Source organism: Eptesicus fuscus, chromosome 6, assembly GCF_027574615.1.
Source record: "Eptesicus fuscus isolate TK198812 chromosome 6, DD_ASM_mEF_20220401, whole genome shotgun sequence".
Taxonomy (NCBI): domain Eukaryota; kingdom Metazoa; phylum Chordata; class Mammalia; order Chiroptera; family Vespertilionidae; genus Eptesicus; species Eptesicus fuscus.
Window position 1 is genome coordinate 71,628,324 of NC_072478.1, and position 19,567 is coordinate 71,647,890.

The following is a 19,567-nucleotide window of genomic DNA, read 5'->3' on the forward strand; positions in this document are numbered from 1 at the left end:
GTCGTCACAAGATGGGCACCCCACAATGTCACAAGATGGGCACCCCCCATGTCATCACAAGATGGCCGCCCCCACGTCATCACAATATGGCCACCCCCACGTCGTCACAAGGTGGCTACCCCACGTCATCACAAGATGGCTGCCCATGTCGTCACAAGATGGCCACCACAAGATGGCTGCCCCCACGATGTCACAAGATGGGTGCCCCACGTCATCACAATATGGCCACCCCCATGTTGTCACAAGGTGGCCACCCCACATCATCACAAGATGGCCGCCCATGTCATCACAAGATGGCTGCCACAAGATGATTGCCCCCACAAGATGGTCACCCCCACATTGTCACAAGATGACTGTCATCACAAGATGGTCACCCCCACATTGTCACAAGATGGCCAGCAGGGGAGGGCAGTTGGGGGCGATCGGGCCTGCAGGGGAGCAGTTAGGTGTTAATCAGGCCAGCAGGGGAGCAGTTAGGCCTCAATCAGGCTGGCAGGGGAGCGGTTAGGGGGCTATCAGGCAGGCAGGCAGGCAGGCAAGTTGTTAGGAGCCAGCAGTCCTGGATTGTGAGAGGGATGTCCCAGATTGGAGAGGGTGCAGGCTGGGCTGAGGGACACCTCCCCCTCAGTGCATGAATTTTGTGCACCGGGCCTCTAGTGAAATTCATAATCAAGCACCAGATAGTAAGATGAGAGAATAAACAAATCACCCTAAGATTTCAAAGGAAGGAAAATCATTCCTACTAAGGAACATATGGAAAGGTTTTGTGAAAGAGAGGCTAAGTACTAGAGATGACCCATAAAGGATGTTTAGAGGTGGTCAGTAACCAGAGCTGTGGAGAAATGTTTCTAGACGGGAGGACTGGCACAAGTAGAGGCACAGGGGTTGGGGTTGGGGTATGGCCAGTACAAGGGAGCGGGGAGAAGGACTGATTTCTTCATTGTCAGTCATGTGGGATACCTACAGGGGTAGTAGTGAGAAACAAGAACTGATGCTTGGGGGGCGGGGGGAAGGATGGTGGGGAAAGATGGAGTCTGAGACTAAACGATTTGTAAACGAAAAGACAGTATACAACCCTCTGGGCATCTGGAGCATGGTGGAGGAATCTGAAGGAAGGCCGCCCAAGGAAAACTAAAGGCTTGTTTCACCCACCTCATAATCTGGCTAAGAAAAAGGCCTGGCCTAATCAATATATTTGGATCTAAGTTCTGTGTCTCCACTTGCCAATATAGAGAGCCAAAAAGAAGTTAGGTTCTCCTTGAAGATGTTTGTTATTCCCCAAAGAATCTTTTAGGAAAAGCAAACAGCCTGAGAAATATTTGTTCATTAGATGTATTCTGGCAGCAACCAGAAAATTCCAGAAAGTACCAAGCACATGCATATAATACACTTGATTCTTGAAACACTTATGATTGAACTGGTTATTGTCATTATGAAGTACTTTTATCCAGTCAATGTATTGATAAAACCACCCAGATGTATTTCTAATATTGTAAGACAGAGAGAGAGAGTTTGGTCCAAAAAATTCTTATAGAAAGTGTTGATTGCTTAATCCAGTTTTACAGTCATAAGTAGGACAGATGTTTTGGTTGTGTGTTTTTTTTAACACCCTCGTGCTTATTGCTATAGAGAAAGTGAGTACTCTCCAGTGTCTTGCTCAATTCGAGAACATCCTGGCTGCTGATTCTTATATGGCTCTATGGCACTCTCCTGAAATGTGCTGCTGATGCATTCCACATGTAACCATTCCCCCTGGAAGGGAAACCTTCCTGCTGAGTCAGATGGGTCTACAGAGGTGCAAACAGAACAAACAACTTACATCTTTTAGAACGGCTGGTGTGTCTATCTTTTGCCTTCTCGCAAGTAGGAAGGTTTTCTCTCCCTCTAGATGGAAATCAGTCCTTTCCCACTGAGAAGTATGGGTTCCCTAAGGCAGAATGGCTTCAAACAAGGGAGCTTATCTCCATTAAAGTCATCATCACTTCCTGACTTAGTGCACTGTCTGTAGCTTCACTCCCACCTTGGCTCCCTGACCAGCAGATGGGTTCGCTTAGGACAGCACGTCAGCCATGCTCCCGCTTGGTTCCAAGAGTACTGTGCGGACACCAGACACATCGCAGGAGTGTATGCAGGTAGGAAGTCACAGGGGCGTCAGGTAGTGAATGGGTTAAGACAGTAGGTTGGAACACTAATTTACTGTAGCAAACTAAGAGGCAAATGCTTGCCATTTCTCTACTCAAAACGAAGCTGACAAGCTAAACACGATCAGGTTTCACCTGAGCCTGAGACTCTGGGAGTGAAAAGATGAGAAGAAACAAGATCTTGCCTATCACATGTGAGGCTGCGAGGGCAGGGCCAAGTCTGCCGGGTTAGCTTAGTAATGATCAGAGAGAAAAATTAAGTTATGTCTCTATAGGTGACTATCTCATGTGCTCCAAATTATGGACCGTGATACTGAAATTCTGGCAGTCTTTCTCCAAAGAGTAGCTCTTCTTTATTAAACTGTTGTTTCTGACTCTGTATGGAGAGGCATTAGGTGCTACACATATCTAATTTTGGCATCCTATTAATTTTAATGTGTAGCCCCATTCAAGCATCCTAAATGTGTGTGTGTGTGTGTGTGTGTGTGTGTGTGTGTGTGTGGTGAAAAACAAGGCAGGGTGCTGCATTGTTCCTGTGTGTTGGTGTGTCGTTTTGAGCGTGGCATCGGAGTACAGCTGAGAGCTGGTTTCAGGTGCCAGTAGGAGAATCCTCAGGCTCATTCATAATGGACGAGTCTGACGGGACCAGCCTCACTTGCCTTAGTTTCCTACCGTAGACGAAGGGAGACATGGATCTCTCTGCTTTGCCAAATAACAACCATCCTGACAAATTCCTGCAGCTGGACGTGAAGTTGTTAATGAGGAACTCAGCCCTCCTTCAGGCCAGCCTGGTGAGGTTTCCGGGTGGGAACTACCCGGCTGCACAGCACTGGCAAAACCTTGTCTACTCACAGGTACGATCTGGGAGCCCCAGGACAGGGTCGGGGTGGGGGTGGGGGGGGGGGCCTCCTTTCTCGCTCCCTGCCATTTCAGCATTTGTGCAAAAGGAAGGCTGGAGGGAACCGAGGGCAAGGTAGCTTACTCATTCTTGCCACAGAGAAAAGGTCTTTCTTCCTTAACGTAAGAAACTCGCCGATCACTTTATAAAAGATGTGAATTCTCCCACCCATTCATTCCCCTGCAAACATTAGCTTCCCAGCATGTCTTCATTTTAGAGTTTGCCTAGCCCTCACTTTACTCCTCTCAGGATTTTTCAAACCAATTTGCAAATAAGGTTTTGGAGGGAAAACCTACCTCCATTTTTTTTGGTATATTCTAAGCACGAAGCATCAGAAGCTAACGCTGGAGGCTCATACACCTCCTTCAGATCAACTGCCTTTCATTTAGTGCAGGAAAGACTCACGGCAGGGAAATGGAAAGTTAAGGATGGAAGGAGAGGATATAGCAGGAACTCTCCACCTTGTAAAGGTGGCTGTTACTTTAGACACTCTTAGTCCCTCCTCATGGAAGGACATACCAACCAGGTCTTCCAACCTAATGCAGACTTGATTTCTTGCTTTCTTCTTTTGCATCTTCCTTCCTTTTGCTGACCAGGAGAGAATAAAACTGTGATGAGTTCCATGTGCTGGAATCAACATAAAGGCCCTGACTGCTGCCCAGCTCATGAAACAGGAATAATCTTTGTTTTAAGATGTGAGGGCTAATGGGGTTAAGGGTTAGTCCATTTAGAAACAGGAAGAAGCATTGCATTTCAGAACAGATGTGACTGACCCACAAACCCCTGCAAGTCATTAAATCCTTTGGAGTGGTTCAAATTCCCTGAACAGAAATTTGTTTTCTTTTAAGAAACAGTTGCTACTCATGAGTCCTGGTGTAAAGTGACTCCTTTGTGGTGCGTTTTGTGGGCTCCTGGGGACCTTTATCATGAGATCATTCAAAATCAAGTACACTCAAATGATTATGTAAGTGTTTCCTCCACCTATAAGGGTTTTAATTTATTTCCATGGTAAGGCAGCTTATTATGACAACTGACTTTTTAAAATTGTTGCATCTTTTCTATTTGGAATCCTCAAAACCCTCCTGCCCATCATATGCACCTTTTTGGTTATTACTTTTGTGTTTTGTTTAGTTTTAAGCTAAGTGCAATGAAATCCCTCCTTTAGATACTGTTTGTTTATATCATGGAATAAAATGATTCAAAAATCAGTTAAGAAAACCTTGGCTTTCTTATGCTATGAAGTTAAGTCTAAGAAAACATATCCAATAAAATTCCTTTCAGGTTGGAACACATACATCTAACATCTTTTGTTTGGTACTGGAGTTGACCTATTTTCTTCATGTGGAACTTCACAGTTTCGAGCTCTGTTGAATATTATTCCAAAATCTGAATGAAATGCAAAATTTTAAAGGGTATATTTTTCCACAGCCTCTATTGGGTTGAAATAGTTATTCAAGGAAAATCCAAGGAGGTAAAAAAGTATCTGTTTCTTATGTCCTTGAATAAGTTATTGGTAATTGTAAACTGCAGGTAAAGTTGTTATCCTTCTTCCCTAAAAAGAAATATTAAATGATTGAAAAAAGGCCAATTTACTATTGAAATAATGCATGGGGGTGTAAACCAATTACAAATTCAGGGAGTTGGGTAGGTGTAGCACAAATTATGAGTAACAACAATTATATTTACTACTTCAGTTTGCAATATGTCAATAAGTAATTCTTCTCTCCTTGGCTGAATCTTAAAATCTGGGAATGATATATTCTTTGGATAAAAAATAAATCTGTAAAGAAATGGACACATGAAATTTTTCAGTAACTATAATGATAACTGGAAGAAGGTGCTGTATATACCAAGTGAATTGAGGTGTTGGGATACACAGGTGGCAGTTGTCAAATAGTTCTTAATTTAAAACCCTCACTCTATTGGGGAGACATTAAACATTGAATAAAGAGGTTAGAAATTTGGCTTCTTGTGTCATATCCTCAGCAAGACAGTGTGAGAGACATCTGTTATGGTCCTTATTCAGTCCATGCTTCAGTTTATTTCCACTTGCAGAATTAGAATAATATTCATTTTACATATTTCCTTAAAACTGAGAACAAATGAAATATGACAAAAGCAATTGAGAAAAAGTATTTTCTATACAAGTATAAGAAATGTGCATTATTATTATCATCATTTGTCAATATTCAAAATGTGTTGAAATTATCCTTTCATTATAAGCAGGTAATATCACTTGCATTATTTGATTTATACTGTGGATGGATGTGTGTGTGTGTGTGTGTGTGTAGATGGTGGTGTTGGAGGATATAGTTAATACATCTGTCAAGCTACATGGCTAACTCAAGCAGTAGATTTTATACTCACCTGAAATCCACACAAATCTCAGATTTGTGTCAGCTTGTCATTTGGTATTACACCACCCCAGGTAGGTGTATGGTGTTTGGGACTCAGACTACCTCAAGGAATGTCAAAGGATTTAACCTACAAAGATTGCCTTCAAAATTGCTGGTAACTCAACAGTTAAAACAAAAATCCCCTAGATCCCAAGTATGAAGTTGAATTCTTAAATATACAGGATGCCCCAAACAAATGTATACACACTTTAAGTAGATTCTATTACATTTTGTTTGTTTTTTTTAAAAAATATATATTTTATTGATTTTCCACAGAGAGGAAGGGAGAGGGATAGAGAATTAGAAACATCGATAAGAGAGAAACATTGATCAGCTGCCTCCTGCACACCCCCTTACTGGGGATGTGCCCATAACCAAGGTACATGCCCCTGACTGGAATCGAACCTGGGACCCTTCAGTCAATAGGCCGATGCTCTATCCACTGAGCCAAACCGGTCAGGGTTCTATTACATTTTGAAAATGAAATGGATTTTAGTAAGCACTGCCTTTATAATTATTCAAAGTATGTATACATTGTTGGGACACCTTGTATGTATCATTTACATTCATGATTTATTTGTATTTAAGATTTTTAAAAATGCACATTTTACTTTCAGAGTTGAGTCCCTGTGCCAGTTTTTAATGAGCTGAAGCAATACGGTGCATAAAGAAAAGGGAGCACTGAGGTTCACAGGCTCGCCAATGGCCCCAGTCAACTCCCTTCTGTGCAGATACGCAGGTCACCCATATTTGCAGAGGGTACAAGTAAATATCCCTTGATTCTACTATGTTTATATTCCTTAAGTTCCCTCACTAGAGAAATAAAGAAGCTTCACAACAAATTTCATCTCAGTGCAATGAGCAAACTTTCTCCAAAATCTAATGTTTCTGGTTGTTAAAATTATTTGGGGCATGCGTCTGATGAAGGCACTTGGAATTGTACTCTACATATTTCTGCCAATCCCTTTATAAAACGAGGTAATGAAAGGAAAGGGCTGATTTTTTATTCAGTTTAAATGATAAAATATGTTTTTGCAGATATTGCGGTGGGCCTTTTTTTCTGATTAGTAGTTAGACTTCAGAATACTTTCTGACTAATCCCTTTGCTCTATCTTTTCTTGGCTTCTATCACCTCTGTTTCAGAACCCAGGAACATTCCACACTAAACCTGTGAGCTGGAGCGACAGGCCCAGGGTAAGAGGCTCTTCTCCCCTGACTTTTAGACACTGTTCTTTACTGGGTTTATTTCTTAATCACCTTTCCTTGCTTGGCTGTTGTATGCCCATGAAAAAGAAGTGAATGTGGTGAGTATCTAGCCAGGCTCTGCCACAGGCTATCCTTCTGGTAAACCAATATATACATGTCTCCCTTGCTGAATGGGAAAAGTGAAAGACACCACAGTAATTCTGGGATCCCGCTGGGAACAGTGTGTGTGGCCTTCTTCCTTGAAGGTGGGGAAGATTGATTGGGATAGTTCTGCTTTTGAGACCTCGTGATGCGTTGTTCTCTGAAGTCCTTGGTTCCATAGTCTAGGTCCTAGACTATGTCCTCGTCTAGGTCCATAGACTCTAGGAGACATCCCCTTGCTCATTATTCTCTTTTTCCATATCAGAAGTGGGCCCTCCTTCAAGCCTGTATAAAGATTCAAAGTTTACTCCTACTCCTGGATATTTGGAGGCCTACGGTTATTGTTGTTGCCTTGATGTGCTTTTTTTTTTAATTTCAAACAATCAAAAATTTGTAGGTGTAGGGTAGTGGTTTCTTTGGTAATACATATCTTACAAAAATTAGTAAGCTATTTGTTAGTGTAAGCCTTGCTTTTCTGCCTCCCTTTCTCCCTCCTTTGACTCGAGGACAGCCACCTGGAGGCTGTCAGGGATTCGTTATGAAACCACACCCTAAACATAATCTTTACCCCGAGTCACTTCATTCAGCTGAGACATTTTAATGGACTTTTTTGGCTCAATGCTTAAAAAAAAAAAAAGTCTGTATATCGGTTTTTGGGTCTATAAACAGTCAGATTTTAAACAGTAGAAAGCATAAAATTTCTAAACTCTGATTTCTTCTTGCACAGTGTCCAGTTCTTTCTCTCATCTCATCTCTTTCTTATATTACACCAATGCTCTGATTCTTGTGGTATCATTATATGTACATGAACGCTCTGATAATGTGTAAGTATTTCTCCTAGAGCTACAGGTGATTATTCCAGTAGCCACAGATGATATTTTTACCAAATGATTTTCATTTTAGGATGTGAAAAGGCATCATTCCAGCTTCTGATATTGCTTTATCCTTTTCTACCACTTGACTGTTAAGCCAATGCCACACATTTGTGGAATTTCAAGATGCCACTTGTGTGTTAGGAGGGGTATAATAGGCTATACTGTGATGATAAATACCCCAAAGACTATCAGTTACTATGAAGGAAAAAACATTCTTGCTCATGAAAAGTCTGAGGAAGAGCAGGTGTGTTTTAGGGGCGGCTCTTCCAAGCAGTAACCCAAGGCTTCAAGTTCTTTGTGTTTGTAGCTCTGCCATCTCAGACCCTAGCTTACAGTGACAGAAAAGAAGGAAAGTGAAGAAAAGAAATCTTGTGATAGATTTCAAGAGCCAGGCTTGGATCTGTAGGCTCTGTTATTTTATCCATAAATGATCAACTAGAAAAAAAGCTGCCTCCAGCCCAGCTGGTATGGCTCAGTGGTTGAGCATCAACCCAGGAACCGAGAGGTCACCAGTTTGATTCCCAGTCAGGGCACATGCCTGGATTGTGGGCTCAGTTCCCAGTGAGGGGCATGTGTGAGGCAGCGGATTTGTTTATCTCTCATCGATGTTTCTCTCTCTATCCATCTCCCTTCCTCTCTCTCTAAAAATCAGTTAAAACATATTTAAAAATATAAGTTTGCCCCAGTTTAAATTCAAGAAGGGAAAACAAAATTGGTGTGCATTTAACCAGTCACCATAATACCCAACTTTCATTTGTTTACATTTGCCTGCTATATTACTTTTTACCTTCATTCACTCTTATTCTTTCTGAGTCCTTATATTTTAGGTATTTCTCCTGTAAATATTATATAACTAAATTTAATGTTTAAGATAATCTGACAATCTGTCATCTAAATAGAGGGTTTAGTCTATTTACATTTAATGTGATTATTTCTATTTTTTTTTCCTATTTTCCTGAGGCCTCCCCCCCATTTTTTTGTTTTCTTTTTCTTTTTTTTTTTTTTACTTTCTCTTATATTTTCCTACTGCTTTAGTGAATTAAGCAATACATGTTTTAGTAATATCTCTGTGCTATCACTGAAATGATTTCCTAGTGTCCTAAAAAAAAAAAAATGTTTGTTACTGTTCAATGTTTTAGCTGTCTCTTATTTTAAAAAATCACATATGGCCCTGACCGGTTTGGCTCAGTGGATAGAGCGTCGGCCTGCGGACTGAAGTGTACCAGGTTTGATTCCGGTCGAGGGCATGTACCTTGGTTGCGGGCACATCCCCGGTGGGGAGTGTGCAGGAGGCAGCTGATTGATGTTTCTCTCTCATCGATGTTTCTGACTCTCTATCCCTCTCCCTTCCTCTCTGTAAAAAAAATCAATAAAATATATTTTTAAAATTCACATATGAATGATTTCTATTTTACCATAAAATCAATGCTTTCTTAGATTTATACATATATTTATCAATTTTCTTTTTTTATTTTTTTGTTTTCTTGCTCAGCATTCCTTTTCGCATCTTATTTTTTCCTTCTAGTACTAATTTTATTCTGCCTGAAGTACATTTTTTAGAGATTCCTTCTTTATTGGCTTACTAATGATATATTCTCATTTTTTATTTGTCTAAATACGTCTTCTATTTTACTCTTGTTATTGAATGATAAGTTACTTATACATAATGGTATAAATAATAAATTAATAAAGAATAAATGGACTAAATAATGGTTAATGCCAAAAAAGGTTAAGTAAGTTTTAAAATATTACTTTTTTGCATAAACATTTTAAAATGTAAGTTATCTTACAATCCAAATACCTAAAATAATGGAATTACTATTGCATTTTTCTTTGCTAAATAAAATCTATCTAAAATGTGGGTGAAGAGTTGGAATCAAATACATGCTTTTTTTTCTTTCTTAAGCTATTTGAAAAATATTATAAAAGTATAAATGAACTCCAACCATAATTAGTACTTTTATCCAGTCATCAAATTCTTCATAAAGCTATACTATTAATTTTTTAAGCATATGTCTTTCAGGCATGAGATTGCCATGCAACACAAAAATAAATGGCACCATGTTTGAGAAGAAATCTCAGACTTTCAAGAATGTGATTTAGACTTAAGAACTTGAATGTCATTCTAGAATATAGCCCTGGTTCTTTTGCTATGTTTTACATATTTGTTTTTCAAGGTCCTTATACATTGCAATAGAATGTATTATTTTTTCTTTACCCTGAAACTGTTTCCTCATTTATAGAACTTCCTTGTTTAAGAAATTCAAGGAATAGTCTAGCAGGCAAGAAAACTGACATAGCCAATTTATCAATGTCAGAAGAATTATTCCTCCTCAAAGATGATCAAAGATGTCTAGCCTTGAAGGAAAAAGCTTGAGTCAGAATTATGCTAATCTGAAATGATCTAAATTTCATATCAAATTGTTTTTCCTCAAATCAGAAACATTTTCATGAGGTCATCCATCTTAAAGAGAAATACTAAGTCAAGGTGATTTATTATTTCACTGCAAAATTCAGTATTACAGAATATAAATTGATTTTGAGCATGCTAACAACCTAGTAAAGTCAGAGAAGATCTCCAAGTTTATCTCTAATTATGTAAAAAAAAGTATGGATTAAGAAAATTAGGAAAACCTAAGACCAAAGAGAATGTAAAAGGTTTTATACAGATGATTTTTTTGGGACCACTAGCCATTTCAAAAGGAAACTATGTAATATTAGTTTACAACTTAGCATATATAAATACATATTTAACATAACCTACATACCCTAGTAGATGCTGAGGGAATCAACCTATTTGTGATCATAAATATGATACAGAGGAATATTTATTGCTACTATTGAATCTTCTCTGTTTTGTGAAACACATTTATTTTAAAAATTGCTATAAATTAATGAAATCTGCTGCCAGTTTTTAAGGGGTAAGCCTAAGTTTTCTGAAAATTAACTTATGTGGAGTTCCTCTCCCTTGATGCCCCATGATAAATGAAGCATTATGCTATAAGTTTTTTGTTTCTTCTCAATTATATTTGGCCAATGCACAAATTTTAACTTAAACATTTTCTGCCCTCATGATAGCTTTGTAGTCATAAGGGGAAAAAGGAAAGGAAAAAACTGAGGTCAAACTAGACATAGAAAAAGCACACATTATATGATTCCATTTATATAAAATGAAAAAAAAGAGAGTCCAACTGACTTACACTGTTAAATTTGGAATACTGGTTATCCTTGGGCAGCGTGAGGGATAGTGACTGGAAGACAGCATGAGGCATGCTGACAATGTTCTGTTCCTTGGTAGAATCTTAAGGTTTATGTGGTTTATTTATGATATGTGTACTTGTCTTTATGTATATTATGCTTCAATTAAATTTTTTTTTTTTTAAATCTGAAGGTTAATATTAGAGCCATCTAAGCCAGCTCGTCTCTATACACAGATAGGAGTGCTATGCTAACTTAGTCCATTTCTCCAAGTATCTGAAATAGGAGTCCCAAGAGAATTTTCACGAAAGCCAAGGCATGTCTATAAATGCCTTTTAATCTTGACTTTGCTGGGTTAATAGAGCAATATTAAATATTATTCTTATCAGTCATGGAATGCACAAATAGAAATGAAATGTCATTAAATCTCAATGCAAGTGAGCTGGGGAAAAATGGCTTTGTTCAGAATTCTACTATTTGAATTAAAGAACAGTGCTCTTTCTCCATAGTTATAAAATAGCATTTTAATGAATGATTACTGAAGCCAAAAAGATTATAGGCAAAGAAAGAACACAATGGCCCAGCCGGCATGGCTCAGTGGTTGACTGTCAACCAAGAACCAGGAGGTCACGGTTCAATTCCTGGTCAAGGCGCATGCCTGATTTGTGGGTTCGATTCCCAATGTGGGTGGGTTGTGCAGGAGGCAGCCAATCAATGATTCTCTCTCATCATTGATGTTTCTATCTCTCTCTCCCTTTCCCTTCCTCTCTGAAATCAATAAGAATATTTTTTTAAAAGAAAGAACTCAATGAAATAGAATTCTAGGTGAAACTAGATCCCAGACTCCTTTCCTCATTATCCTAATCTGTAGGATTTCCAGGCAGAATCAACACATTTTGGGGTACAGTTCTTTCCTATTACATTCTCTCTCATCAGTGGCCCATTGGTAAGAGAAGCCTTGTCTCTGCCTCCTCACAGAGAGAAAAGAAGAATATTACTGCTCAACGAATGAGGGGATCCAGTGTGAAGGGTACTGTCTTCGTAGATAGGCCCCCACCATCTCTCTCATCAGTTCTGAAGAATAACCCACTATATGGTGACGTAAGCTTGGAGGAAGCTATGGAAGAAAGGAAAAAGAATCCTTCATGGACCATAGAAGAATATGACAAGCGTTCCCTGCACACAAACCTTTCTGGGCATCTGAAGGTACTCGAGGCAAAGAGTCAATCCTTCAGTTGAAGGGGGAGATCGGTTACCTATCCTAAACAACATGGGTATTGTGGTGACAGGCATTCTTCACTGGGCACAAGGCCTCCTGGTTTCCATTTTAGCCTCCGGCTTCCCTTGTTCTCTCCTCTCTTTGTGTTTTTTTTTATTTGTTTTGAGTTTTACAACAAATTTGATGTGGCACAGAAACAAGGTTTACCTGGAGGGAAAAGTTTTTTGAAAGTTAGTTTGCCAAATTATGTATGTTTTCCCATGGTTGTGTGATCACCTGTGTTCATGAATACTTATGAATCTCTTGTTCAACATGTATTCAAAAAAATACTGATTCAATGTTCTGTCTTCGGCACTGTGCAAGGCAGTTCTCATCAAAGATCATTTCATTCCAAGCCCACTCAGTGATTTAAGATTGCGGACTTACATTTTGGACTCTTTCCTGTGTCTCAGTAACAAAACAAAACAAAACAAAAGCATTTCAACACAGAAAAAGTATGCAATGAACTCATTCACCCAACTTAAGTCCCCCCACCCCACTCCCATCCCACGCCCAGTGTCACCCATCACAGAGAAGATCTAGAAATACCTGAAAAGCAGGAGAGTGGCCCTCTCTTTTCTGAGTGGACTGGATTCCTTCCTAGCCTCCGCATGCCTCTGCTGCCCTGGGGCCAGGAAGCCCTGCGGGTTTCCAAGTACGCTTTATGCATATCTGTTCATACATTAAGCATCTAAAGACTTTTGCAGGGAACAGCCTTATGTCCTCTTAAAATCTTACACTTTAAAAACCTCAAATGTGCACTCTTTGAAATATCTCATTGTCCAGAGTCTTTGAAGTTTCTTAATCTCCTCGTAGATGTAATGTATCTTCTCCTTAATGTAGTCTCTTTTCCAGAGAAGTTTCCATAACAGAAGCTCCCCCATAGCAACAATAATCATGTGTTTTTTATCAGGAGCCTGACGATCAACCTCTAAGAAGTCACTTCCTACAAGTAGGAAAAATGTATTGATTTATTTCACAAACATGTTCTGACTGTACACGAGAGCCCCTTTTCTTTGTCGTTTTCATGAATGTCAAGGGGACTATAAAGATAAATGTTACTGTCCCTGCCTCAAAAAGTTCATTTAACTGAGCGGAGTAACAAACAGTAACTATAGAACCAGGTAGAGCGACAAGATTGAGAGAGAGGACTGTGCCCATCGTGGTAGTAGAAAGTGCTGTGCAAATTCAGAAGAGAACAAAGTCACATTGGATTAGTTAATTTATGCTGGATTTGAAAGATGTGGAGCATTCAAAAGATATAGCTGGTTTGCATAAGTGTGGTGTGGGGGTGGGCTCTTCTGTCAGGCGTAGCAAGAGGAAAGGCACAAGTACAAGAAAGTTAGAGAATTTGTCAGACTAAGCAGTCTAGTTTTGCTGGCGCTGCAGCTGAAGTAATAGAATAATGGGAAAATAAGGCTAAAACAGACTAAAAGAAATTGTTTGAATGTAAGAATAAGGAAATTGAACATTATTGGCAATGAGGAGTAATTTTTCTGTTGGACAATTCCATGAGTATGTTTAGGAAGCTCAAACATGAGGATGGTGGCTATATTGCTTTTCTATAACCAGGGAAATACCCCCTCCCCCCAATCCTCTACATGAAATCGCTCACTGCAAAGCAGTGGCCCCTCAGGTCACAGGCTCATTTGCATTCTTGAGGGATGCTTCTGGAAGTCATGACTTTTGTTTTGATTATAATTTATTCCTATTAATGAATACCTCATTAATTCAACTTCTCCCCTCACCTTTGCCTATTCATACCTCTTGTTTAGCAGACAGAGCCCCTAAATTATTTCTGAAAACTTTTCACCACCATGGCCATAATAGTTTTAAGTCTCTTAGGCCACTCTCTTTTTTCTAAATTGCTAAGAAACTATCTCTATATATAAAAGCCTAAGTGACTGTTACAACAGAATGACCGGAATGACCGGTCGACCAGTTGCTATGATGCACACTGACCATCAGTGGGCAGACGTTTAATTCAGAAGCTTCCCCCTGGTGGTCAGTGCACTCCCACAGGGGTGTGCTGCTCATCCAGAAGCTGGGCTCACGGCTGGCAAGCGCAGCTGCGGTGGCAGGAGCCTCTCCTGACTCTGCAGCAGCACTACCAAGCTGCAGCAGCGGCGGCAGGCATAGCAGGCCAGGATGAGTGTGAGTGGCGCGGCGCTGGCTTGGGCTCCTCCCTGGCTGCCTGCCACTTGGCACATTGCTACATCCCCCAAGGGGTCCCGGATTGCGAGAGGGTGCAGGCCAGGCTGAGGGACCACCCTCCCTCGTGCATGAATCCATGCACTGGGCCTCTAGTATATACATATAAAAGCCTAAGGGACCATTCGACCATTCGACTGGTAGCTATGACACACACTGACCACCAGGGGTAGATGCTCAATGCACAGGCATGGAAACATGAAACAGACTGATGAATCTCAGAAGGGAGAGGAGAGGAGGAAGGGTGGGAAGAGATTAACCAAAGATCTTATATGTATACTAGAGTCCCAGTGCATGGATTTGTGCACTGGTGGAGTCCTTCAGCCTAGCCTGTGGGAATCAGGCTGAAACCGGCAGTCCAACATCCCTCAAGGGGTCCCAGGTTGCGAGACAGTGCAGGCCAGGCTGAGGGACCCCACTGGTGCACAAATCCGTGCACCAGGACTCTAGTTTATAAATAAGAAAGGAGAAAAGGAGCCCCATATTTAGCTATGAAGGGAAGCTCTAAGCAGAATTCTGAAAGTCCTCACTGCAATTAACTTTGCAGGCAAAGTGCAGGCCTCTGATGAGGACACACACAAGGGCGAGAGTAGACAATTTAAATACCATACTTTCCAGCGTATAAGACAACTGGACGTATAAGATTTTCCTGGGTGAAAAGTCGTTTTATACGCCGGAAAATATGGTATATTGGACAATTTTGATGGGATTAGATATAATGGATTAGATATATTGGACTACCGTATTTTCCGGCGTATAAGCCGACTTTTAACCCAGGAAAATCTTATACGCCCAGTCGTTTTTTACGCCGGAAAATATGGTAATCTATCCTTTTGCACCAGTCATCCAAATTTTATTTTAATACTTCAGCTTTCCTAAAACTAGGAAATTGGAACTAGTAGCAATGTGATGGAAGAATTGTATTGCCATGGCCGGAATCCATCCAGCCCCCTGCAGGCATGCACATTGCCTCTTATTGGGCATTGGTGAGCCTGAAACTAGTTCACTGACCCCGAAGCTGGCCATTGAAATTGGCTGACTTTAAGTCCACTGAGACTAGAGAGTGAGAGAGTCCAACTGCAAGCTATTGCAGTAATTCAGGTGGGAAATAATGAAGTGGGTTTTTGAAAACTAGAGTTTCAGCGTTCACCATACATTTGTTGTATGCTTACTGGAATCCAGGCACAGACACTCACTCTTTAGCACTGAGCATAGCTGGATAAAATAGAAGAAGAAAAATTTTAATGTATGACCAGTAGAGTTCGCAGGTGATTTGTTGGACACAGGAATGAGGTTGAGTTGAAGACAATTCTGTCCAGCTGAAAGGAAGATGAGGCCCGTGAAGGAAACAGACATGGAGTGTAGGAGCTGATGTGGGGAAGGATATGTGGGATTCTTTCTTCAGGAGGCCAAACAGTGCCAAAGTTTCTGCACGCCAAACATGCTGTCACCCTCTACAAGGGGGACCAGCGACCTAAAAGGCATGGAAGGGACCCTTGATTCTTAGTCTTACTCCTCCTCCCATGTAAGTCAGCTCCTGGATTTACTGAAAAACTCATCACATATGTTTATCTCTACCTTGCCAACAAAATCAAACCTTGAAAGCTCATCTAAAGCAAGGGAGGAATTTTAATTTTATTTCAACTCACTAACCTGATTGGCACACTCTACTCATGAGATGTAAGAGGCACTAAATTGGCATAAAAGATGGCAGAAACACTTGAGCAATTTAGTCAATAAACCATGCAGGCCTCCTAATGAATTCTCATGCAGACCTACAGCTTGGAGCCGCAGGGATTCCTGGTCAGCCAGGAGGCTGCCCTTCCGTGTGGGTGCTGTTCAGGGAAGCCTAGCCTCTCTTATTTGAATCATGACACTTCAGCCTCACCCAAGGCAGTGTGAACATGGCCCTTCAGTACCTCTGGCGGGGTCTTGTCTGCACTATTGTACTGATCACTGATTGAGCCTATTCTCCATGTAATTTTCTTTTAGGAAAATCCTAATGACCTACGGTTTTGGTTGGGAGACATGTACACGCCCGGTTTTGATACCTTATTGAAAAAGGAAGAGGAACAAGAGAAGCATTCAAAATACTGTCGAATAGGTCTGATTTTGCTCCTTGTTGCCTGCATCTTGGTTTCCATAGTGACTGTTAGCACATTTTTCACCTAAAGAAACTGCCACAGACACAACCACCTGAAATTTCTTTAAAATATTTTCAAATAAACATTTGCAGAAAAACATGTTCAGGTGGTGTGAATGCATTGTTGATTGCTTGAGATTCGTTGGCTTTTCTACTTTGTGCTCTGAAACCTGTGTAAGAATTCCACAGGTTTGTCCTTTGGGAAGGAATTCTGGGGATTGAAACCACAGGAAAGTTACTATGTACAACCCAAACTCAACGCTGATAGACAGCAAAGCAGCACCGACAATTGTCAACAGTTTTGTCTTAATGCTCAGACTACATTCACCCTGTCTTTAAAGCACTGTTACCTTGCTCCCCCACCCCCCTGTCATTACTAGGAAAGTTGAGCAGGTCCTTTTTTGACCAACTGCCAGGCACACAGGGTAAAAGCTTCTGGTTGTGCTGCCTATTGAGCTGTGTTCTGCTGTTTTACCTTCCTTTATTCCTCTTTAAGCCAGAAAGAAAGAGGGGAAAGTGGAGACTTCCTTTAAACGTATTGCTGTTTCCCCAGTAATCCTTTATAATGCCTCTGTTTCATGTAGTAATTCCAGTAGACCTAAACTTAGACAGGCTGTAGTTATACAATTAATTACATTTAGAGCCAATTGTGCTTACGAATTGATCCAGATTGGTTAGTGGTGGCCCCTGGTGGCAGGCGGTAAGTATGTCTCACCAACCATGGCTTAGGAAAGGACGGCCCTAAAAAGCAGAGGGAATGCTGTGAAGAGAACAGGAGTTGAACCCTAACTGTGCCTTTTGCTAACTGTTGGACCTGGGAAGTTATTCTCTCCCGAGAAGGGATAATATTGTCTTCCCAACAGGGCTTGCCTAAGGACTAAATAAGAGACACAGGTAGGAGCAATGCCTGGTTCCCAGTAAGTAGTTCCATAGTTCATGGCAGTGGTTGCTGCCGGTATGTGCTAGCTTATCGGCACCCTGGAGTCACCTTATGTTGCCTACAAATACCTGGGGACATGGTTCTGGCCACAGATGAATAAAGTCACTACCCCTCTCTTTCTCTTAGAACTCCCTTCCCTAGGTCCCTCATCTCCACTCCTTCCTTTTCTTTCAACTCCCCCAGCCCCACTATGTTGTGCAAGAAACAACAAAGGGACTTTTTCCATTTCTCATTAGTCATATTTTGCCCTTTGGGGTCGCCATATCATTTTGTTGTATTTCTCTTAAAGAAACTTGAAATAAAGTCCATTAAAGTGCAGCTATACTGTACCATAAAATCATTGTGCACAAAAATTGTCTTAAGCATATTTGCAGCCTTTAACGCCTCACTCCTCCACTCCTCTATGATAGGTTCCAGTCCAATTTAGAACTGAGACAAGGAGAAATGAACACCCAGGGGACTCCCTGAGGGCAGGTCCACTCACTGTGCACACCTCCTGGACAACCACTTGCTATTACAGTTGACCCTTAAACAACACGGGGCAGGGGCACCAACCCCCACACAGATGAAAAATCCACGTATTACTTTTGACTACAGTTGGCCCTTTGCTTCCACAGATTCAACTAACCACAGGTTGAAATCAGTATTTTTGTCTGCAGTTGGGAATCTGCGGTTGGGGACGTGAAAATACTGTTTTCACCTGCTGTTGGTTGAATCTGCACATGTGAAACCCATGGATAGGAAGGGCCAACTAGTTATTGAAAAAGATCCACCTGCAAGGGGACCCGCACAGTTCAAATCTGTGTTGTTTGAGGGCCAACTGTATACTCTGTTCTCAAAGCGTCACCGCCCACTGTTTGCTTCTGAGGAATTCAAACATGTTCAAGCTTCTGCTGCCTGTGGGAAGAACTCGTGCCGCGGCAGGTTGCTCCTGGCCACACGCAGGTAAGGCTCTCTAAGGGCGCTGAGCCGGGCGACCGCAGGAGTGCAGAGCTGTCCACCTGAACTCCTGGCCCATCTCATTCCCTTCCCTTCTGCCGAGTCACCCCTAGGACTCTGCTCTCTCAGGCCCCACTCTACTCCCATCTCTCATCATTTCTATTTCAGCATGAATGAGTTATCACTTCGCTATTGCTCCCAAACCAGTCTTCGTTTTTAGCTTTTAATGTAACTATAGAATCAAACTATATTATTATCCCTCACTGGATTAATGTTATGCAACTACACAAGAGTGAGTGTCATGAATAGAGAGAGTACATCCCTGTGTGCACTCGAAATCATACCGTGAACGCAGTTCCAATTTCTGCAGTATGGGTTTTGCAACGGCTCAAGCAGGAAAACCATAATAAGGTCACAGAAAATATAGAGATGATCGCCCTTAAGTTAAAATCTAGGCATTCTTAAGAAGTGCCGACCCAGAGTCAATGCACTGTTTTAAAGCATTTTAATACAATCTTTGCCATATGATAGGTGGTCAATAAATAATAAGTATTATCTCCTAAGAAGTGACTATGTCACTTTTTTTTGTTTTTTTCTAAATTGGGGTAAGAATGTCTGGACTCCAAAAATTCTTAAGTAATAATGGTTTCAAATAGTAATCTTTCCCAGGTTCTTTAGAAAGCGAACCCCCCAAAAGTTTTGATTTTGTATATTAGGTTAATGTGAGGGAGGCCAACAGCAAATAGTATTGCATATTCTAGATCTAGAGGAAAGAAACCCAACTGTGGATACTTGTTTAAATTGATACTCTCAAGGGCATTTGAGATCTTGCTCCCCGGCATATGTGTCAGTTTGGCTCAAATAAACTTATCAAAATTCAAAAATAAAAAACAAATGCAGCTCTCATATTTAAAAGAAAAATTGAATTTATGTGACTCATTAAAGGCCATCCCATTACATACATGTTGCTGTCACCTAGTGGAGAGTTTAGTGAGTGGAAAACAAAGAAAAAGGGCTCTCGGCTGCTCTGTTTATTCAGCGTGCACTCCTGCCATCTGGTGGTGACACGTACTGGGCCTGCTCTCAGCCCATGAAAAGGCCTTGACCAAAGGGACACTGTGCAGGTAGGTGAAGGCCTAAGAATGCCTCTGTGATTGGAATCAGTTCGATTGGGTGGCCAAGGGTTCCTTGCAACCTCCCCCTTACAGCCAATAATTCTGA

At 40.9% G+C, this 19,567-nt stretch overlaps 1 protein-coding gene across 1 annotated transcript; it reads left to right on the forward strand.

Moving 5' to 3' along the window:
• Positions 1–2,830: 2,830 nt before the first annotated feature.
• On the forward strand, positions 2,831–16,496 carry MINAR2 (membrane integral NOTCH2 associated receptor 2). The gene is made up of 4 exons (XM_054716992.1): positions 2,831–2,995; positions 6,579–6,629; positions 11,834–12,061; positions 16,317–16,496. The coding sequence occupies exons 1-4, from the start codon at positions 2,831–2,833 to the stop codon at positions 16,494–16,496; spliced, it is 624 nt and encodes a 207-aa protein (XP_054572967.1).
• The last annotated feature ends 3,071 nt before the right edge of the window (positions 16,497–19,567 follow it).

Excerpts from the sequence above, each read along its gene's own strand:
- MINAR2 (XM_054716992.1), top strand. The coding sequence starts at position 2,831 with ATGGATCTCTCTGCTTTGCCAAATAACAACCATCCTGACAAATTCCTG. Across the intron at positions 2,996-6,578 it reads AAAACCTTGTCTACTCACAG|AACCCAGGAACATTCCACAC; the intron begins GTACGATCTGGG and ends CCTCTGTTTCAG. Across the intron at positions 6,630-11,833 it reads GCTGGAGCGACAGGCCCAGG|AGAGAAAAGAAGAATATTAC; the intron begins GTAAGAGGCTCT and ends GCCTCCTCACAG.